General features: G+C 34.9%; 2 protein-coding genes across 2 annotated transcripts; one reads left to right on the top strand and one right to left on the bottom strand.

Annotated features, from left to right (window-relative positions):
- Positions 1-5938: 5938 nt before the first annotated feature.
- On the top strand, positions 5939-10065 carry LOC117415075 (probable G protein-coupled receptor 85). The gene is made up of 2 exons (XM_034025013.3): positions 5939-6316; positions 7473-10065. The coding sequence occupies exon 2, from the start codon at positions 7631-7633 to the stop codon at positions 8744-8746; it is 1116 nt and encodes a 371-aa protein (XP_033880904.1). The 5' UTR covers positions 5939-6316; positions 7473-7630; the 3' UTR covers positions 8747-10065.
- A 2389-nt stretch (positions 10066-12454) lies between these two features.
- LOC131737650 (prokineticin-1-like) lies at positions 12455-17832 on the bottom strand. Its single transcript, XM_059027893.1, has 3 exons — positions 17595-17832; positions 15570-15695; positions 12455-13392 (listed from the first exon to the last, which is right to left on the bottom strand). The coding sequence occupies exons 1-3, from the start codon at positions 17661-17663 to the stop codon at positions 13255-13257; spliced, it is 333 nt and encodes a 110-aa protein (XP_058883876.1). The 5' UTR covers positions 17664-17832; the 3' UTR covers positions 12455-13254.
- Between the last annotated feature and the right edge of the window lie 2220 nt (positions 17833-20052).

Here is a 20052-nt window from a genome sequence, read left to right on the forward strand (position 1 = left end):
TGTCATTGCTTAAAGGGATTACTTTAGTATAATATATAATTAAGCCCTATAAGTCCTAGCCCATACATAAATAAATACAAATGTTACATCAGAAAGTCATGAGTACTAGTTGTTCTATTACACTGAGCAATGATGACTTTCACAGTGCATTTTCTTAGAATTCTGAGTGTGTCCATTTTGAAATCCCTCCACTTACCAGCAAACAAAAACAAAAAACAACATAGAACCTTGGATATATACTTCCTGATACCAAAACCAGGTAAGAGTAGATACAGTGATAACAATTATTATTATTAGAAACGATTTAGGGGGCCTAGGCCCTTCATGAGGACCGGTGTAGATAATGCAGGTTGTAACATATGATTGACATTTAACTTGCTTGTTTGCCTCTGCTCAGAAATTGATCAGAAATGAAGAATACATTTCTCACAAAAGGTATAATATTAAGTGGAAATCCTCTGAAAATTGTTGCACAATTAGCAGGTTTCATGATGTTTCAGTGAGGACCCCGGGTTTACTCAATACAAATACCTCCTAAAAAAGGTTAGTGTGTTACATAAAAAAAAACACTGGCAAGTTCAAGACCTACTTGTCATTCACTACAGACCTTGTTGAGCTAATAGGCATCCTCCCTGTTGATAATTTAAAAAAAGGGAAAAACAGGATTGAAAAACATAAAGCGTCATAAAGTTGTGGCAATATCATACTCGACACTATATAGTGTTCAGGTAATGCTTGAAAGTCAGCCTTTTTCTGGAAAGAATAATGATGTTGGGCTTACAAAGGATACAGTTTTACAGCTTTCTGGAGCACATGTGGGTCTGAGAGATTGTGGTGTTGTCTGTCCTCTGTTCCTTGGTAACAGAACAATACTGAATGAACAGAAGTATTATTGTTTTGTTTTAAATTCCCATAAAACCATATCACATGGACATACATTAAACTCAAATTAAAAGCATAATTGTATTGGGTGCGGCTATGAAAAGCTGTACCAACAATCAAAGACAAATTAAGAATCTGCAGAATGTACCTGCATTTCACTATTAAGGTCAGAAGCATTATCTACATGTGATTAGGTTGCATTAAATTAAGAGGCTTTATTCAGGACTACTACTGACATATAGCCACTTCTAATATATAATAAGACTGTTGTTAAGGTAGTTCCAAATTACAGGGCAATCTCTTATGGTCTGCAATAACTCATAAGTAGCAGTGGAACCTACCAGTAGTTTTTTTTTTTTTTAAATCAAACAGTTTATATCTAATTAATTAATTAAAAAGATATATTATCAGTCATCTACTACCATTTACTACTGTATGTAAGTCTCATTTGTGCAGTTTTGAAAGAAACTTGTTAAACCAAACATTATGTTATGTGTGTATATATATATATATATATATATATATATATATATATATATATATATATATATATATATATATATATATATATATACACTATGTTATAGAGAGCTCTATTTGCATGTTTTACTTTCAGGTAGTCTTCTACCCCATGCCTTTAATAATGTATTTACGGTCAGTAACCAACCAACCAAATTTTCACCTTACGGAACCTCACACACCATAGGATGTATTCAGTTAATATAAATGGAGGATCTATTATCTATGATCTATTATCTACCACCATCCTTAAATCACTAAAGACCGTCCCCATTGATTTCAATATTTTTGAAATGCCAAAAATGCACTAAAGAGAGACACATGCACTGTTAGATGTTTGATTTTCATAACTGTAGTACAAATTGAAATTGTGTCAGTATTTCGATCTGCCACTGTTCAGATCAATTGAATAAACTCTCCTAAATTCATGTAATCTCATTTGTGATATGAAGTGCATCAACTAAATAATGTTCTCTGTTAATGGCATATTAGATAAGCTTCTCTGTGCCAAGTACCAACCAGAAATGCAGACTACTAAAACATATCAATTTACTGGGTGCATAGAACTCTCCAATTTCCTTCTTTTACCTCTGACGTTTATAGCAGCAAAACACTTCAGTGGTTAACAGTATTGTCAATACGTCCACAACAAACAACCTAAATAAAGGGTCCATCCTAAATAAAGGGTCCATCCAATTTAAGTCCGAACTGTATCACTCATTTTGTGCTTTGCCACGTCGTCATTGTTAAATATGTTCAACATACAGTAACTGCAAATATTAAAACACAATTAACATGCAACCTGCATCACAACATGTAATGACTTTTCTCATCATTAATCCATCAGGCCAGCTAGTTATAGTTGCCATCCTTCAGACCGAAAAACTTGATATTGTGACACAAGTGATTTTGCCGGGTGCTGTCTCAGCAGTTCTAGTGCTGCTTGTTTTAATTATGCGTTATAGTGGCATGCTGTCAGGCTCTAAGTATTGGTCCCCAATAAAAAACAAAGCATTTGTTAGGTGCAGCAACAATGAACATGTGCATTAAGTGCACAGATCTCCCTCTATACTTAAAGCTTGAATGTCTTGAATATCCTTTTGTTTTTTCATAGAATTTTATTTACTTTAATTTTGGGTATGCACCAGAATAATAAAGGAACCAATGATAATGTTGCAAATTCTAACACCAGTTTTGGATTTAAAAGCATTGGTTATTATCCCTTTAAGTACAAAAAATAAATAAATAAAGTAAGCCAGACTGCATATTGCCTTCAGAAGCATAGGCACGGTTGAATACATTAACATGCAAAGCCTTAGTACAGAGCCCTTTGTGACAAGGAGCTTATTTTTATGAAAAAAGCTTTATTATATTTAATCTGGAAATAAAAAATTATATAACCACTTTAATGGGCATAAAAAAGTAATAATAAAAAAGTAACAAAAACGTTATCTTTATTAAAACATTTTAATTTGATTATTTTAAGTGAGGCAACCCATTCTTATGCTTTAAATACTGTTCATTTTTGTAAGTTGTCTTAAGGAAGGAAATTGTGCTTGTTTTTGTTTTGTATGGTGGACATCTGTCACTTTGTATATGCTTCCTTCACATGTTGTATTGTGTAATTGTATGGTTTATGTATTCAATAAAAAAGCAGGCATTCACACTATGCAACTTCTGTTTTAACCCACAATGCTGTGTTATGAAATTTGCTCAATTCATTTAAAGAGTAGATACGTTGGCTAGTCTGACCCACACTGTAAGTTGGCAAACTTTTTTTTTTAATTATTAAATTAAATTAAATTAAATTAAATTAAATTAAATTAAATTAAATTAAATTGATATTAGCCATAATTTCCAATGCACTTTCACGTAAGCAGGAAATGCACCCTAATCATCAGACCGTCACTCTGATCACCTGATCAACTCGTGGGCAACATGGCTTCTATATCAGACTTCTTTGGGAGTTCCCTGATTCTTGGCTTCATTATGCTTTCTTTGCTACCCACGGCTGAAGCTTTTGATGGCGGGGACGCGGTTGCTCTCCTTCTCGGAATGACAATTTCCATCGTTGGATTTTGTGCCTGTCTGGGTTGGTATGCGCGGACAAGAAACGGACAGCTGTAAGAACTGATGTCTGCACTTGCAGCAGTACAGGCCTGTGTACCCGGAAATTAAGAATCTGTATTTTTCATGGAGATTCTGAAACATGTTTAAGAATTTGTATGTAAACGGCTTACATTTTAAAATCACAGTTACACTAAAGATGTAAACAAATTGAACATAACAATTACTACTAGTGAAGAGCTGCGTGAAACAAGACGACCGCGCAGTGGTGGTATGCAGCAAACTCGAAATCTGTGTTGCTTGATACTAGTGGAAAACTGTTCAACATCGCAGAGTTTGATTTGTAAAAGAAAAGGAAAAAATCAACTTTTCATTATGTTCGGACGTTTGCGGGACTATTGAGGTTCTTTCCTGAAGACCTGTCTCCAGTATCTGCGCAGAATGCACCATTCCATCGAGACTATGCGCAACCATTCCCTTTCACTCCAGCTTTGAAACGCTTTCTACATGTTGTTACTGAACTGTATTCCCAAATTGCAGTGTGAGCTGGTCTACGTTGTACTTGTTTGGGAGAATACAGTAACCTTAATTATTGTCAATAAGTCTGCCATAGGGAAAAAATAAAACCGTTTTGTGTACTGTATATTTTGCATAATGTAATGTGTCGTGCCTGTGTGGGGCACTGAAACTTATCCTGGTATTTATCACCTTTGTTCACACAGTAAACACATTATGTCCCTGTTGCAGACATTCAGCTGCTCTTTTAGTACTTTTTTTTTTTTTTTTAATTGTCATTTTTGCATAAACCCAAAAAGTTATGAAAGTACAATAATTGATGACCACATTCTTTAACTGTTTTGTGATCCAGCTGTAAAAATACAGTAATGAATATCGTCATATTTCTGAAAAATGATCCTAAACCTCCAAATACCAACCATGAGCAATACTGTTGCATACTAAATATACATTAAAAATAATTGTACATATTCATAAAAAACATCAGAAATTAAAAAAAAGTATGAAGAGGATTATTTAGATTTTCCTGGTTGCTATTTTTTTTTTTTTTTTTGTAGAGGTGTGGCCCAACTTTATACACCATTTGCTGTAAAAGCTGTCTCATATATATATATATATATATATATATATATATATATATATATATATAATTAAAGAAATCCTGGGATTGAAGCCCAATATGTTTTTCAAAGAATACCTTTTTATTTTTCAATTCCATTCAATTTGTACATTTAAATCCAATATACAATACTATAAATTTCTTCACATTAAACATAATTTGCCTCTCTTTATAGAACCAGCAATACAAATTATTTACCGACTCAGTCATTTAGCCTATTTTATAAGTCTCTCTTATAAAACTATGCCATATTATAAATGCAGTCAAGTCAACACTGTACTGTTGTACTGCATAAGGTTGTACTACTGTAGTTTCTGTGTCCGAAATATAAAATATTTAGTTGTACAGTAGTAGTTTTTTTGTACGAGTTCAGTGGACAACGTTGTGCAGGTGCAGCAAAACTGTTCATAATGCTATTATTGTTACAGCAACATGTATATGCTAGTTTTCTTTTCTTTCTGTGTAATTTGGGGGGGGGGGGGATTGCAATCAAATGGATGTATTCAAGGTTCATGTTGCTTCTTGCTCTCAGAAAGTAACAGATGTACTGTAATAAAATATTTTTCTTGCTGTCCAAGTTTGTTTTTTTATTGTCTGTTTGCTTTGCCCAATTTTAAATCAGGATATTCCCAGGAAACATAATTGCAAAATTACAATGCAGTACAGTGCATCTGCACCAACATTAAAATGTATGTAAAAGTAGGGCAGATTAATGTATTTCCACATTACCAGACAGTAATATACTCCTAATTATTATACTCCCTACCTGTGCACATTGGAAACTGACCTATTTGACGTGATTTGTTTTATTATTATTTAGCTCTCTTCCTCATCTTCCACGTTAAAATAAACAACTGGCATTTTAATTGGAATCCCATCAGGATATCAACATGGGAGAATTATGAAGCTCTGATATTCTCTTGTCTGGTGTAAAGAATAAAACAAAAACGTTTCTACATTTTTAGGGTCAATAGGTCAATATTAATATCAGTAGGCCAGTTTTTAAGTTGTTACTGTACAGTATTACTATTGTTGTTTATATCATGCAACTATAATGATGATAATACTATTGTACACTAATCGAAAACAAAGGAATAAACAATTACCTTGCAATTATTATTATTATTATTATTATTATTATTATTATTATTATTATTATTATTGCAATTATTATTATTATTGTTGTTATTATTATTAATGTTGTTTATGGTAAACATTCTTATCATTTTTAATGACAAAAAATAGATAATTTGGATGTGTAAGTGATAAAGATGTGCAAAAGAGAAACAACAAACAACCTGTAGGGTTTTTTTTCAGCATACATCGTGTCAGCAGGAATATTTATGTTTGGCAATTATTTAGAAAGCATACATTACAAATACGTAAATAAATACATACGAATATGTATGGACCTGCCAGCACATCAGAAGAAAGAACCGCGAGGATGTAGCACGTGCCTGGGTGTATAATTGATGAAGAAAATGTATTTATTGATGCTGCTCCCAGCGAGCAGATGTTGCCGGGAGAGACTGTGCTGCTGCAACAAGAGACAGGACGCGGCTTGGATCACCAATAGGATCAGTGCGCATGCTCTCGCTGTGCCACTTATAGTCACTGTGAAAAAAGAGAACAGGCAACAAAACCAAGCATTTTACAGCAAAGTGGCTCCTGCAATACAAATAACATCTGGGGAAACAAAGACAAAATCAACAGGTATGCTTTTAGTTTATTTCTTATCAATCGTATTTATTTTGTACGTTGTTACAATTTAGTATAGCTAGCAGTAAATATAATACTTGCAAAATGTACTGCTTTAATGGACGTTCTGGTAACAGTGTGAATGCAGTCCAACATTTACTGTCAGAAATATAAGAAACAGTCTGCATTATGACCCTATCTATCTATCTATCTATCTATCTATCTATCTATCTATCTATATATATATATATATATAATCAATTTGATTTGTATTCAAATGTAATTGTCAAAAAAAATACAGGTTACAAATTTGAAATTCTTCTATGTTTAAAATGTACAGTTTAAATTCGATGTAAAAATGTATATTAATTGTACCACTGGCAGCGTAATTAGCCTTTCCATACCATATTTTTTTAAATGTGGTTGATTACTCTTTTCTTTATGCTTCCATACCTCTGGGTGTGATACATCACTTTAAAAAAAATTTACGAAAATAAATAACAAAGGCTGTATTTAAGCATTGTTCAGTTTTATTTTTTTAAATTATCTGCAATTGTAAATATAAACAATTAACTAACAAAGCATGTTATATTACAAATCATGTATTAACGTACAGTAAGTAATTCAAGTCAACAGTTTAATCGACAAAAAATATTGATACTTAATGCTGTATGTATCCTCCATTAATTTTAAACAATGCATGAGCTCCGAGGCAGCTGCTGGCTTGATACATACATTCTGCAGGGTCTTTGGGTGTGATCAACAGCTATCTGCTGCATTTCAATAAAACATACTTCAAACGTATAATGTGGAGTGTAATTCTTCACCTAAGTCGTTTTGGCTTCATAAGAAATTAGCCTATTTTATATACAAATTCGTTCAATACTTCTTTTATGTAAAAATGAACACCATTCTTGTTAATGTAAGTGCTCAATCCAAAAATGTCTGTAGTTAATAAAATGCTTATCAAATTTGTAAAAAAAATCAAAAGAAAATGTAAAAAGATGAACAAAGGAGTTTTTTTTTCATTTTGTATTTTGGTGTATGTTTGTAATATTTGCAATCTGATATAAAACAATACCATTTTACCTACACATACTGTATACAGAACGATAAAGCAACTCGTTTAATACCTTAAAAGAAAACCTGATTGGTGGATAATATTTTTCAGGGGTTTGGTTGTGATGAAACAAAAGAACAAAGGATGGCTTAGAAGAACGACAGCTTCCAGTCCTGGATTGTATTTTAAAGCACATATGTGGATCTATCTCCTCCCTGTGAATCTAGATCATGATACTTGACTGAGGCTATCTTATTATCCATCCATCTATGGCGAACTATAGTCATGCGGGTGACCACAACATCTTGCAGAATCTTTCTCCTCTTACGACTTTTCTCAAACTGACTTCCCTTGGTTTCATCATTGGGGTTGGCATGGTTGGTAACCTCCTGATATCCATCTTATTGGTCAAAGACAAGACCTTGCACCGAGCTCCCTACTACTTTTTACTTGATCTTTGTGGTTCAGATATACTCAGATCCGCAATTTGTTTCCCGTTTGTGTTCACGTCAGTTAAAAATGGTTCGTCGTGGACATATGGAACACTTACATGTAAAGTGATTGCCTTCCTAGGAGTTTTATCTTGCTTTCATACTGCCTTTATGCTGTTTTGCATCAGTGTGACTCGATACCTGGCCATAGCCCATCACCGTTTCTATACGAAAAGGCTGACGTTTTGGACCTGCTTGGCTGTCATTTGTATGGTGTGGACTCTTTCCGTGGCTATGGCTTTTCCACCAGTCTTGGACGTGGGTACCTACTCCTTTATCAGGGAGGAAGACCAGTGCACTTTCCAACATCGCTCCTTCAGAGCCAACGACTCACTAGGATTTATGCTGCTTCTAGCCCTAATAATTCTCGCCACCCAGCTTGTCTACCTCAAGCTTATTTTTTTTGTCCATGATCGCAGGAAGATGAAACCAGTCCAGTTTGTACCAGCCATTAGCCAGAACTGGACTTTTCATGGTCCAGGGGCCAGTGGCCAGGCGGCTGCAAACTGGTTAGCTGGCTTTGGAAGAGGCCCTACTCCACCGACCCTGCTGGGAATAAGGCAAAACACCAATACAACAGGGAGAAGACGGCTCCTCATTTTGGATGAATTTAAAACTGAAAAAAGGATTAGCAGGATGTTCTATATTATGACGTTTTTTTTTCTTACCTTGTGGGGCCCCTATCTTGTAGCATGCTATTGGAGAGTGTTTGCCAGGGGGCCCGTGGTGCCAGGGGGGTACCTGACAGCCGCAGTCTGGATGAGTTTTGCCCAGGCTGGAGTCAATCCATTTATCTGCATTTTCTCCAACAGAGAGTTGAGGCGCTGTTTCAGCACAACACTCCTTTACTGCAGAAAATCCAGGTTACCTAGGGAACCCTACTGTGTCATATGAGGGCTTTGTTGATTGAGCTCTGGTTTGCCCTGTATTTGACAGCGTTCCCCCTCAACAGCCAAAAGTGTACTGTCGATCACTCACTTCAAAATATGATAGAAGGAGGGTGCAGTAAATGCGAGAATTCGCTGAACTGCACAAAATGAAGCGCCCTGGAGAAGGACAGTGTTTATGTTAACTTGTAAGTAAGCCACCAATGTGGAAGCTTGTTTAATAAAAAAAAGGCTTGAACATCTTTTTGTTGGATCTGTGAAGATAAAGTTTGAGGAGTTTGGAGTAAAAGCAGCAAATGGTTGCCTCCAGCAAGTCAATGAATATTGTTTGTTTTACATCTTAAAAAAAAAAAAAAAAAAAAGTTGCACTGAAAAAAAAGAAGATATCAAGACAAATATATGTTTAATAATTGCATTGTAAGGATATCTTTGGTTTACCTAAACAAAACAATATTTTATTTTACAACAGAGCTTTTGTTTCATTTGCTGTATTATTATAGTAAAGCCAGTGTTGGACTGCACCAACACAAGAGGCATTTGAATTAAATGTAAGTGTGTTCTTTTTATGGGGGGGTGGGGGGGGGGATATTGTGCTTTAAAGTTGTATTCAGACTTGTTGATTGGCATTTATTACTCATATTAATATCTCCCTACTGACTGACATGAAAAATGCAGAACTATGGGTTACAACTTAGCAAATCCCTTTTTTTCTGAGCAAGCCACCAGATAACAGTTGATAAGACACTCATCACTCTCAGTAGGCACAAATGTAAATTTTATCATTGTCTGATTCTTGTGGAGGCATTGTTTTCTTACAGTAAATGGATACTATCTGTTATCTAGTTAGGTTTAATTCTGAAAGGTGTGAAACATGTCCCTGGTGTATCTGAACCGACATAGTCAGTACACACAAATCGATGACCTCATTTTTGTAAAAGTCTCCCCACCTAAAACCATAAGGAGCTTATGTGAGTGTATTATATACTTTGGACATTTGTCACGTTGAGACCAGAGCCGCCTTATGAAATCTTGCACAATTTGTAAAATATGTATTGTATCAAAGGCACACTGTCTTGTTTATACTTTCTGCACATTTTCTCTACTAGTTGTTTTGAATTATTTATATTTTAACTTGTGAGAAATAAATATTTAGCATTATCATTTTTAGTATTTTAGAGGTACTATAGAAACAGTATAAGTCTGTGAGTTTCATTCTCAGAGATTCAGATATGTGCGTATATTTAAGTTTATGATTGCATTTGCCAAAAGTTACCTGTGTAATCTGTTGCTTAAATTTTGGAAATAAAATTTTACATTTTGCAAATATGTTTTTCATTTTTCTTCCTGCTCCAAAACACAATCTATGAAGCCTGTAAATACACAGATTTGAAAGATGTGTTATTTCCTGTCAGTCAGTGCCAGAAGTTTAAATGAATGACCGATGCAAAGTAAGATTGATAAATTGTATCATCTCCAGCACAAAGTTACGTAGTTCATCATAATTACCTGTCTGGTGGCATAGATCTGTTGTAATACATGTAAGTCACTTCCGTTTAAGGATACAGACATTGTAACAAAGGGATATGTGGATTATAGAATAAAACTGTTACTGTTTTGGACTTGTATTTTTTATGAAGGTAGGTGGTGTAGCAGTTTGCAGTTTACTTGCCTTTATACTTTTCCTCTCTGCATTGCTGTAATACTGAATTTCATTCATAATTTGGCGCTATCAGAAATAGTTAAGAAACAAAAATGCTACAGAGAATTAATAATTTGGATGAAAATGACAATGTAATTTTACAGTAACTAACTAAAGCTGACTTGTCCATAGAAGCAAGGAAACTGAAAGAAAGTTTTTTTTCCAGATTGAACGAAGACATGATCCTGTATTTCTTTGCTAACCATGGTAGTTTTGCTACATGTTGACTGTACATTGTACCTTTTTTTTCTTTTCAAACCCATTAAGAGCCTTAATGGGATACTTTACTTTTCCTCTAAATCAAAGCGCTGCACTAGGGAGCTGAATGAAAGATATGATCAGTTGGTAAGCCCTGTAGTGCAGTATATAGATTCCTGATTAGAAGTGTCTTAGTGACTTATTACATTGGCTTATTAATGAGAATGTATACAAATAGTTCCCTTAGTAAAGCTGCTTGAACAGCCAACTCACTGTTGACAAATTATTGCCAATGCATTCTTTGTATAGTTCTACTGGCAGGTGAAACATCAATCCAGCCTTGGTACCCCCTTCCAGCAATGCAGACCATTTCTTTCTTTTAGTTATTCATATGATACACCCTACATTTCTGTAGGCCAATCAACATCAACAAACCCAATAAAGGTGCCCCATCTTTTCCATAGAATGGTTTATTATGATATAACCTGAAAACCACCAATGTCCCTTAAAGGTTGTGTGTCAGCATGAAAATAGATATACATAAAAAGTGAATTGAAAAATTAAGTATTTAACTTCCCCTTTAAGTGAAGTGTACTGATTAACACTAGATGGCAGTGTGCTCTATATAGAAACAAAATTATTCAAATTAAAGCTAAACAATAACACTTTAAACTAAAACATTTTGATCAATATTGATCAACACGACAGCAAGCCCCCAAACAGTGCAATTTAGAACTTGGGATAAACACCTGCATGTGTATGAAATGGATCTCAGATATAAAATAGGGATATTTCTATATTCTTCTTTGTGGAGATGCTTTGCACCAAGCACTCATTTTTCAATTGAGAAAATTGCAATTGCATCTTTAAAATGGTTTTTAATGTTGTATAGAGTTGCTTTAACTATCTGAATACAGCTGGGAGCCTCCTCTGAATTTGATTAATGCTCTGCCCCTGTGCTCTGTGGAATAAACAGGGATAACATACATAATAATTGTGATTATTTATATAACAACATCCAAGGACATCATTGATCAAATAGCTGGGTCATAATGTACCAGAAATTGCATAAAGGGGAATTACCTGGTACAGGTTAATTATCGGAGACAGACTTTTTAATTATCACAACAAAGTCACTGCCACCTTGCTCCAGTAGCAAAGCCTGTACATTCTTTGCAGGTGCTTATATTGTGAGATATAAGATATATTGTAGCTTCCCTTTATAGTCCGTAGCCTGTTATGGAAAAAAAAAAAATACAGAAAATTCCTATTGTGTGGTAAGTACTGTACTGTGAGTACTGAAATGTTTTATTACATACAGGCATGTCCTTACATACATATGGATACACAATACGATACACAATAATAGTTATGTTAAGATGTACTGCTTGACAAATCTTACAAAAAGCTTTTTTTAAATGTATCACGTATATTGTACCACAGCTGAATATACATTTATTACATCTTAATAGGCATACTAAAATATGCAAAAATTATAGAGGTCGTAGTGAAACTCATAAAATAAGATAATGATCTGTCCCTTGAGGTCTGCATTAACAAAGTTTTACTTTAAGTATCATTGGTCTGGTTTATCTTTATTATAGATGACTAAACCTTGAATTATAAATTGATGAATAGAGGCCACTGGTCTACTGTAATGTAATAATGGACTGTGTGGCTATATATGAAAAACAATGACTATAGGTACTAAACTAGTTTAAAACTACTTTTCAACATTGCACAAGATTAATATATATATATATATATATATATATATATATATATATATATATATATATATATATATATATATATACAGAATGATTGGATCAGCCTATACTCCGGAGGGATAAGCCACAGCTGGATTTTCTTGGAGTATTTTACAGCACTGTGGAATCACCCTGAATCGATCAGATCAACCCCATAGGATCAGATCACAGAGCCCAGAAAGTAACGTGTTTTGTTTTACTAATGAGCAACAAGTGTCTGAAATATTTATGAGCTTTTAGGCATGTGTTATTTGACTAATTGTGTTTATGCTATATGTAAAGTTTACAACTTCATACAACTAATTTTAATGAATACATTTTTATTAGATTGCATTAAAAAAAAGTCTTATGTCTTGAACTTGTGTCTTGGGGATCTTTTTTTAATTATCAGACCCACTTTATTTATTTTTGTATTACATGACTGAAAATAAATAAAATCACCCCTGCTGAAATAACGTAAGCTAGATTGATACAGGTTTCAATATGTAGTTCCCCCACTATTCATATCATTAAAACATACCGCAATGGCAACAGAGCTGTTACTAATATTTTGGAAGAAAAGGTAATAAATCACAATCTCAATGTGCATAATGAATTAATAACCCTCATACTACATACTGACAGTATGTAGTACAAATAAATGTGTCTTTATACACACACACATACATTTTTTTATTTTATTTTAGTATTACTACATCTTCACAGTAGCTGTAAAACCCACTGCAATGCAGGTTTCCTGACGCAAAATTTTCCTTTTAGTTTTTATTCTGTTAGGTCACTTAATTGTCGCAACAGTAAAGTATCTGGCTGCTCTTGCTATTGCGGAGGGTACTGTAAAGAAAACGCATTTTACATTCTTCTGAAACTTGACTTCATTCTTTTAGCGTCCTCTGTACAGCGGTATGTTCCTTCTTTCCATTTCATGCATGAGTGTTTTGGTAAGCATGGACAAACAGTGTTGTAGTGCCATTTTCTAAGACAAAGCATCTGCAGGGTAAAAATAAAGTAGTAAACAATTTTACAGTATCAATTTATATATGTAAATCTACTTAAGCAATCCATGTAGGTATACATTGCCTTAGGACTTTATTAAGTCAATTATTCTGCTTTCAGTTGACCTTTTAATGGGATGTTTTTAAACTATTCGAGTTACTTTACTGTAAGGTAAGTAAGTGTACCAGTAGTACCCAAACTGGACAAACTACATACATATGTAGCATGTGTTCCTAACAACAGAGAACGTTATTCTTAAAATATCTTCAACAACTGTATATTCAATAGAAATGACCATATACACACAGATAACTATTTCAAATGATCTGCAATTTGTTATTCAAATGCATCCCTGGTATATGTTCTGCCATTCAGTCTCAGTCACAATGGGTAATACCCGACCTGACTTTGATACAGGACTGATAGCAGCTGCTTCCGTACCCAACACCATGCACATTCTCAAAAGTGAAGACTCTCTGGACCTTTTCTGGTGAAAAGACTTTGCTGAAATTTGCCATCCCCAATTTATAGACAATTCTTTGTGGTTTGGTCACATAACAGTTTATGGTGGCCCTCCACATTACAAATGGCAGGTGATTGTAATACTTTTTACCACATCTTTTTGAGAATAGTTAAGCAGTATAAAAATATTTCGGAAGCAATTTGCTATGTATGCTGGAAGGCCGCTTGGTGTTCATTATAAAATGGTAACAATGATATTAGAAAATGGGCCATGCCTTATATCATTATATTTAGCTCATGTCAGAGACAGAAGCATATGGATTACATTTTTCAAATTCATTAGTATTTTGGCATTGTTCCATATTTGGCTTTTGCTACCCACATTTGATCCTAACAAATTTCCTCTGCACAACTGTGCAAATCCTCTCTGGGTGAAAAAAAGGATGCCAGTCTGAATTAAATTACAAAATTGCTTCTCTTTACAGCTACATATTTCTTTATTTTTTCACTCTATTTTATATCAGATATAAAGTTAAACAAATGTTTATTACAGTGACTGTTTAAAAAGCATACCACAATCATAGTATGGATTTTGGTGTAATGTATAAACATGTGCATTTGTCAGAGCTACTACTGCTAAGGTTTATTATTTTGAACCCTTTACTTTTTTAAAGCCGTCACAAATGTTTCTGTTTTTTACAGGATTTGTAATTGTGGGATCAGTAATAAATTGTCACAATACTTACCTACACAGTCATGTGGGGAGGGAAAAAGGATCTCGGCCTACCACTAGTAAACAAAACTTGAATTTGACTGAAAACAATATATGCCTCAGTCAATAGTGCATTTTAGCTTGTTCCTCATAGGCCATGTTTACACTTGTCAAATGTAAACTGTGTTCATATCAATGATTTATCCCGTTGCTATAATTGTAAATGAATTCCTTTAATCTAGGTGATTCAACTCTTGCTCTTCAGGCACATCAGTGCCATTTCCGAAACAGATTGTGACAAGATGATCTGATCATGCACACATTTGGAAGCCTGTGTGTGGATGTTGCAGCATACTTTGTCATTTGTTTGGCAATGAGCCAGACCATTTTTTGAAAGCACAATAACATTTATCTAGGAAAGGGATAGAACTTTTTTTTCCTGTTTGTTTAAGTTTTTTAGTATCTGTGTCTCAGGTACTGTGTGAAGACTGATAATTAGGCAAACCATTTTATAGACAATTTAATTTGAAGCATTTTTTGTAATGGAAAACATCTTTAGAAGGGAAACATTTAATTCTCCTCCTTTTTAATTATTTTGTGTTCTTTATTTTGTTCTGTCTTTATAATCCAAAATCCAATTGTATTACTGTATGGCTCAGAAGCCATGTGTGCATTTCATTAATAATGGAATAAGCATCACTTGACGGTTATTTGCTAAAACATGGATGTCTTGTCTACATGTTAATTAATTAATAATAGTAGCTGTGTATGCTATTCTGGTATAAGAAAAGTCTTGCTTGTACTTTTAGTTATTGTAGCAAGTATTCTAAAATACAATCTGCAATACAAAACAAAATATGAAACAACGAAAATAGCTCCCAAACCCTTTGTCGTTAGATAAATAAAAATGAAAATGTATTTTATTTAATTTAAAAAAGGTATTAGATTGTTTACCTCTACATCACACAAGGGAATGCTGTGCACTTTTAGAACCTACCTTGGGGGAGTATGGGTGACACTCATCTCCATGTTGACCAAATGGGGTGCAGAGCCGGAGACCACGAATCCACAGGCTTCCAGCACAGCACCAGCCTCTAGAGCACTGAGCATCTTCTTCACACACCTTGAATGAAAGTGGTGCAGAGGCATAACAATCAATGGTACAATAAGCCTTGGCAGGAAATTAGTGGTGTGTTACTTAAGGGAATTTACCAGAGATTATGAACTACTTTGGTCAGTAATTATTGTCAAGGGCCTATTGTACTTACATAATTCAGTTTGTCATTCTGGTAACTCCCTGGTGCAGAGGGTGTTATCGGTATAATGAAATGTGTCAATTAATCTAGCAATTATATTTCCATAGCTTGGTATAAATAATTATGTACTGAGGTTACACAGGCTAAGGGGTGGTTTAATTTTTGTATTTTATATCATCAACTGAGTTCCATCTCTTCCTATGCTTAAATTATTGTGTGTGAGGATCTCATGATGAGAACTCTAAAAAGCTACCAGGAACTAAAGAAACAATAACCAAGTACTGTATTTTACAGAAATTAAGGTTGATAAAATTGTCCAGACTTTATTTCTCACTTTGGAAACTAGGTATCTTGCAAAAACACCATTAATCATCTCATGTGCAGTACCTGGTTGTTAAGTGTAATGGTTTTTAAATCTAATTATTCTTTTATACAGAGCACACAAGTTAACAAAGAAGTTAAGCACTGTGTACCTTATCCAGTTCAATCAATAAGGAACAAGGCTGCATATAGTTATAAAAACGTGTACTTATCTCAGTGAATGAATTGCCAAGGACATGATGTTCATATTACTTAATGGCATCGACTTTGGGACTACATACAGCAGTCCCACAATGCCTGTATGTGCATTAGCATCATTGAAGATATGTTGGGTCATGATTATTAACATCTTTGTGCAAAAATGCAGTTTGCAGTATGTATTGTTAAAGGAAAAACAACATTTGAATGTCACAAAACGAGTTACAATCAATTCAGGTTGATTTAACTATTCAATAGTTCATGACGTTTTATTTATTATACCATTCTTATATTTTGCATTGTAATTTAGTGTTATTATGTGTAATCATGGTAACACTTTAAAATAATAACTGCATAAAGAAATTACGGCCGAGTGCCACAGGAATAACACCTGAATATCTTATGCATGTCCTCTGAGTTCTAAAGTAACCCTGTTAGTTCAGCATGATTTAAAAATATTTAGGATCCCCTTTCCCTTCCATCCATTCCTTATGAATTCACTGTTTATTCTTCACTAATTCATACCCTCTTACTCACCCACCAGGGAATTGTGAGAAGTGTTAATTCATACATTAATGTATTCCTTATCAACATCATTTGGAATGAATACGGGTAATTTAATCCACATGAATGAACAGGGCGGAATTCAAAATGAATTACTTCAGAACTCAGAGGATGTGCATGATATTTAGGTGTTCTTCCTGTGGTGTTCAGTCAGAATTCATTATGAATCTGTGGCCATTACTTTAAAGTGTTACCGTAATCATAATGTTTTAAGCAATAGAACCCTGATTAGAAGTCATTACTGTCTGGTACACTGGGAAGACGCTACAGTACAGTAATACCTAATAATTAGGGTTTTATTCAGGACTAGAAACTAGTAAGCATCGCCTTTATTGTTATTTTAAACAAGCTTGCTTTTTAAAGATGTATTGACCTTTTCAATGTTACCCCAAGAAATGTAATATAATTATTTCCAAATGTGTAGTTTTAAACAAATTGAAATATTTGTTTTCTTTACCACCATTGTTATTATTTTAAAGAAACAGAAGTTTACAAGCATTTAATTAGTGCATGCAGATATCATAAAACAAGATTTAAAAAAAAGAAAGATTTGGTTTTGTAAGTTCATTTTCTGAAAACAAAACTAAAACTGGAAGTGTTATTTCTTTTCAAACCAGAAACCCAAACACCCCTTAATCCTGTAGAAAACCAAAGTCAACACAATCTGATTGGTATTTACTTACCCCAGTTATGACAGCCGTTCTTGCAACATAAACTGAAACTAGAATGCAGAAGACCAGGAGCTTTCTCATAATGCCGAAGATACAAACAAACCACTGCCTTTCAGAGGCATGAGAGACACCCCTCTGTCGCTTTATCTTTCTTGTTTAAAGATGGAAAGTGTGATAATCCATGACGCTGGTTCATATCTGTTGCATTGTCGTTAAAAATATTATTGTTGTACCATTGATCGACCACAGAGACTCTGATATGACAGATAAACACAGAGACAGTCATTTTATCAATAAATTTATCAGGGTTGAATGATTTTTTTCACTTATTTAATACAATTGATAACACAGCGGACTTTCAGCACAAGTTCCTTTTATCTGTACAAAGATTTCTTGTCATCCTTCTTGGACATTGCTGCTTTGCTCTGGCAGGCCTTACAGACATCACAAAGAACTGCAGCCCACCTTCATTCAGTCCTCCGCATTGGCTAATTTGGAATAGCCACTAACTGTACAACAGTTAAGTTTAGGATTGATTTACTGGTTTTGCTACAGGAAAACTAGCATGTGCCAACAAATCTTACCATGGTCTATGATTTATAGCACTTCTCAGTGAAGAAATCAACCCAAATCGCATACCATGTTTGCAACAACATTCTACATAAAACTGAAGCCTGCTGTACTGGCCTGCATTGATAGGGAGGTATAACAGGGATGGTTTTCCTCTTTGTGATTCTATGACACGCCCAGCAAGTCCAGACTTTTGCTTCGGTTCTGAGGGCAAAAAGAGACGACTGGCTTGACAGCAGGAATGGAGGTTGCCCATTGATCTTCTGTCATCCAGATTGGTAAATAGGTGATCTTGCAGCCATCGAATTAAGTAAAAAAACTTTTTAAATTTTTTTTTTTATAATAATAAAAGCTGCTTTAAAATGTGTTCTTTATGTGGCCACAGATAATTTGGAGATGAAAAAAGCTGCTTAAGTTTCTCAATGCGGCACAGCAAGCCACGTGTCGGGGGATACTGAAAAAGTAACACATCACAAGAAATAACTTGCTGAGATGATTGAGCTGCTACTGGGGGAAGTTTTGGCAAGCTGCTTGCTCTGATTTATAATGTAAGACTTACTAGCATACAGGAGTCTAATATGGTACCTAGCAGAGGCCATACTCAGTGGGTATCAAACACCACAACATGCACGTTGATGGCATGAACACGAGTCCTGTTGAGCAAATCAATTCCATGCATGGCGGGTGGGTTTAATGCCACATGTGTACACTGTTGCACCACTATAAAATGGGAAGTCCGCCAACTCAAAGAATTAGTGCTTCACCTCATTTTCTTCATGTTGTTCCCCAGTTCATTTGTGCCAGTTACATCACTCACAGATACTTGATAACTCATTGCTGATATGTAGCCAACACTCATTAGCAAATGCCTCGCAGAACAGAGATATAATCCTCACATACTGCATGTAATGGTTAGTCTTTTGGGTCACAATCTTGATGTTTTCTTTATGATATGGAATTGTATGAACAGTACATTAAAATGAGTCGCTAACATAACACAATTAAGGATACTTTTTTCTGTAATTATTGCAGTAATAATGATTCTTTAACCGCATTAGCCAATAAATGCATACATTGATTTTATTCATAAAACAGATTTTGAAAAATCATTATGTAATACTTTGTAAATAGGACCCCCTTTTTCACATTAATATAGAGTAGTTCTAAACCTTAAAGGAAAATGAAAATTCTTTGTAAATGTGTTTATGAAATGTACCTATATGCATACCCATGTCATTAATGCTTAGTGGCTGTGGCAAAGTGGTAATGACGTGCAGGTGAGTGCAGTGCAGAAGAATCACACAGACAGACGTTGGTACAGGTGCAAGGGTGTTTATTTATTTTTGTAAATGTCCAGAGCCTCAAGGCAAAACCTGTAAATGATAATAGTGCTGGAAGTGATACAGCGGCGTGTATCACTTCTAATTTATAATCCCGCGGGTTTGACCCGCAACCCCAAAGTCCCGTTCCGACACCCACACTAAACACGAACACAAAAGACAGTGCGTGATTCAAGTGCTAAAAGGTGCAAACACAAAGACAGTTGGTAGTGAAAGGTGAGTGGTGAAGTCCGGGTTTTTCGCTGGCCTGCGGCTGCAGCTCCGGATCGTGCTCAGTAATCCTCTGTGACAAATAACACACAAGACACACAGTGTTAATACACAGACACAGAACACTCACGGTTTCCTCACAGTACGGGCTCCTTCTCGGTTATTAAACTTAACCATATGCAAAGGAACCGATCACTCAAGCCATGCCCCCTATTTATACCCTCGCCCATGACCCCGAGGTTAACGAGCGCATCCGCTCCTCCAGTCCTCGGATGCCACGCCGCTTACCGTCTGGGTCACTGAGCTCGGGTGCCATGGCTCCGCCCCCTTCCGAACTGACCGACTTCCAT

This window comes from Acipenser ruthenus, chromosome 7 (assembly GCF_902713425.1).
Source record: "Acipenser ruthenus chromosome 7, fAciRut3.2 maternal haplotype, whole genome shotgun sequence".
In the NCBI taxonomy this organism is placed as follows: Eukaryota; Metazoa; Chordata; class Actinopteri; order Acipenseriformes; family Acipenseridae; genus Acipenser; species Acipenser ruthenus.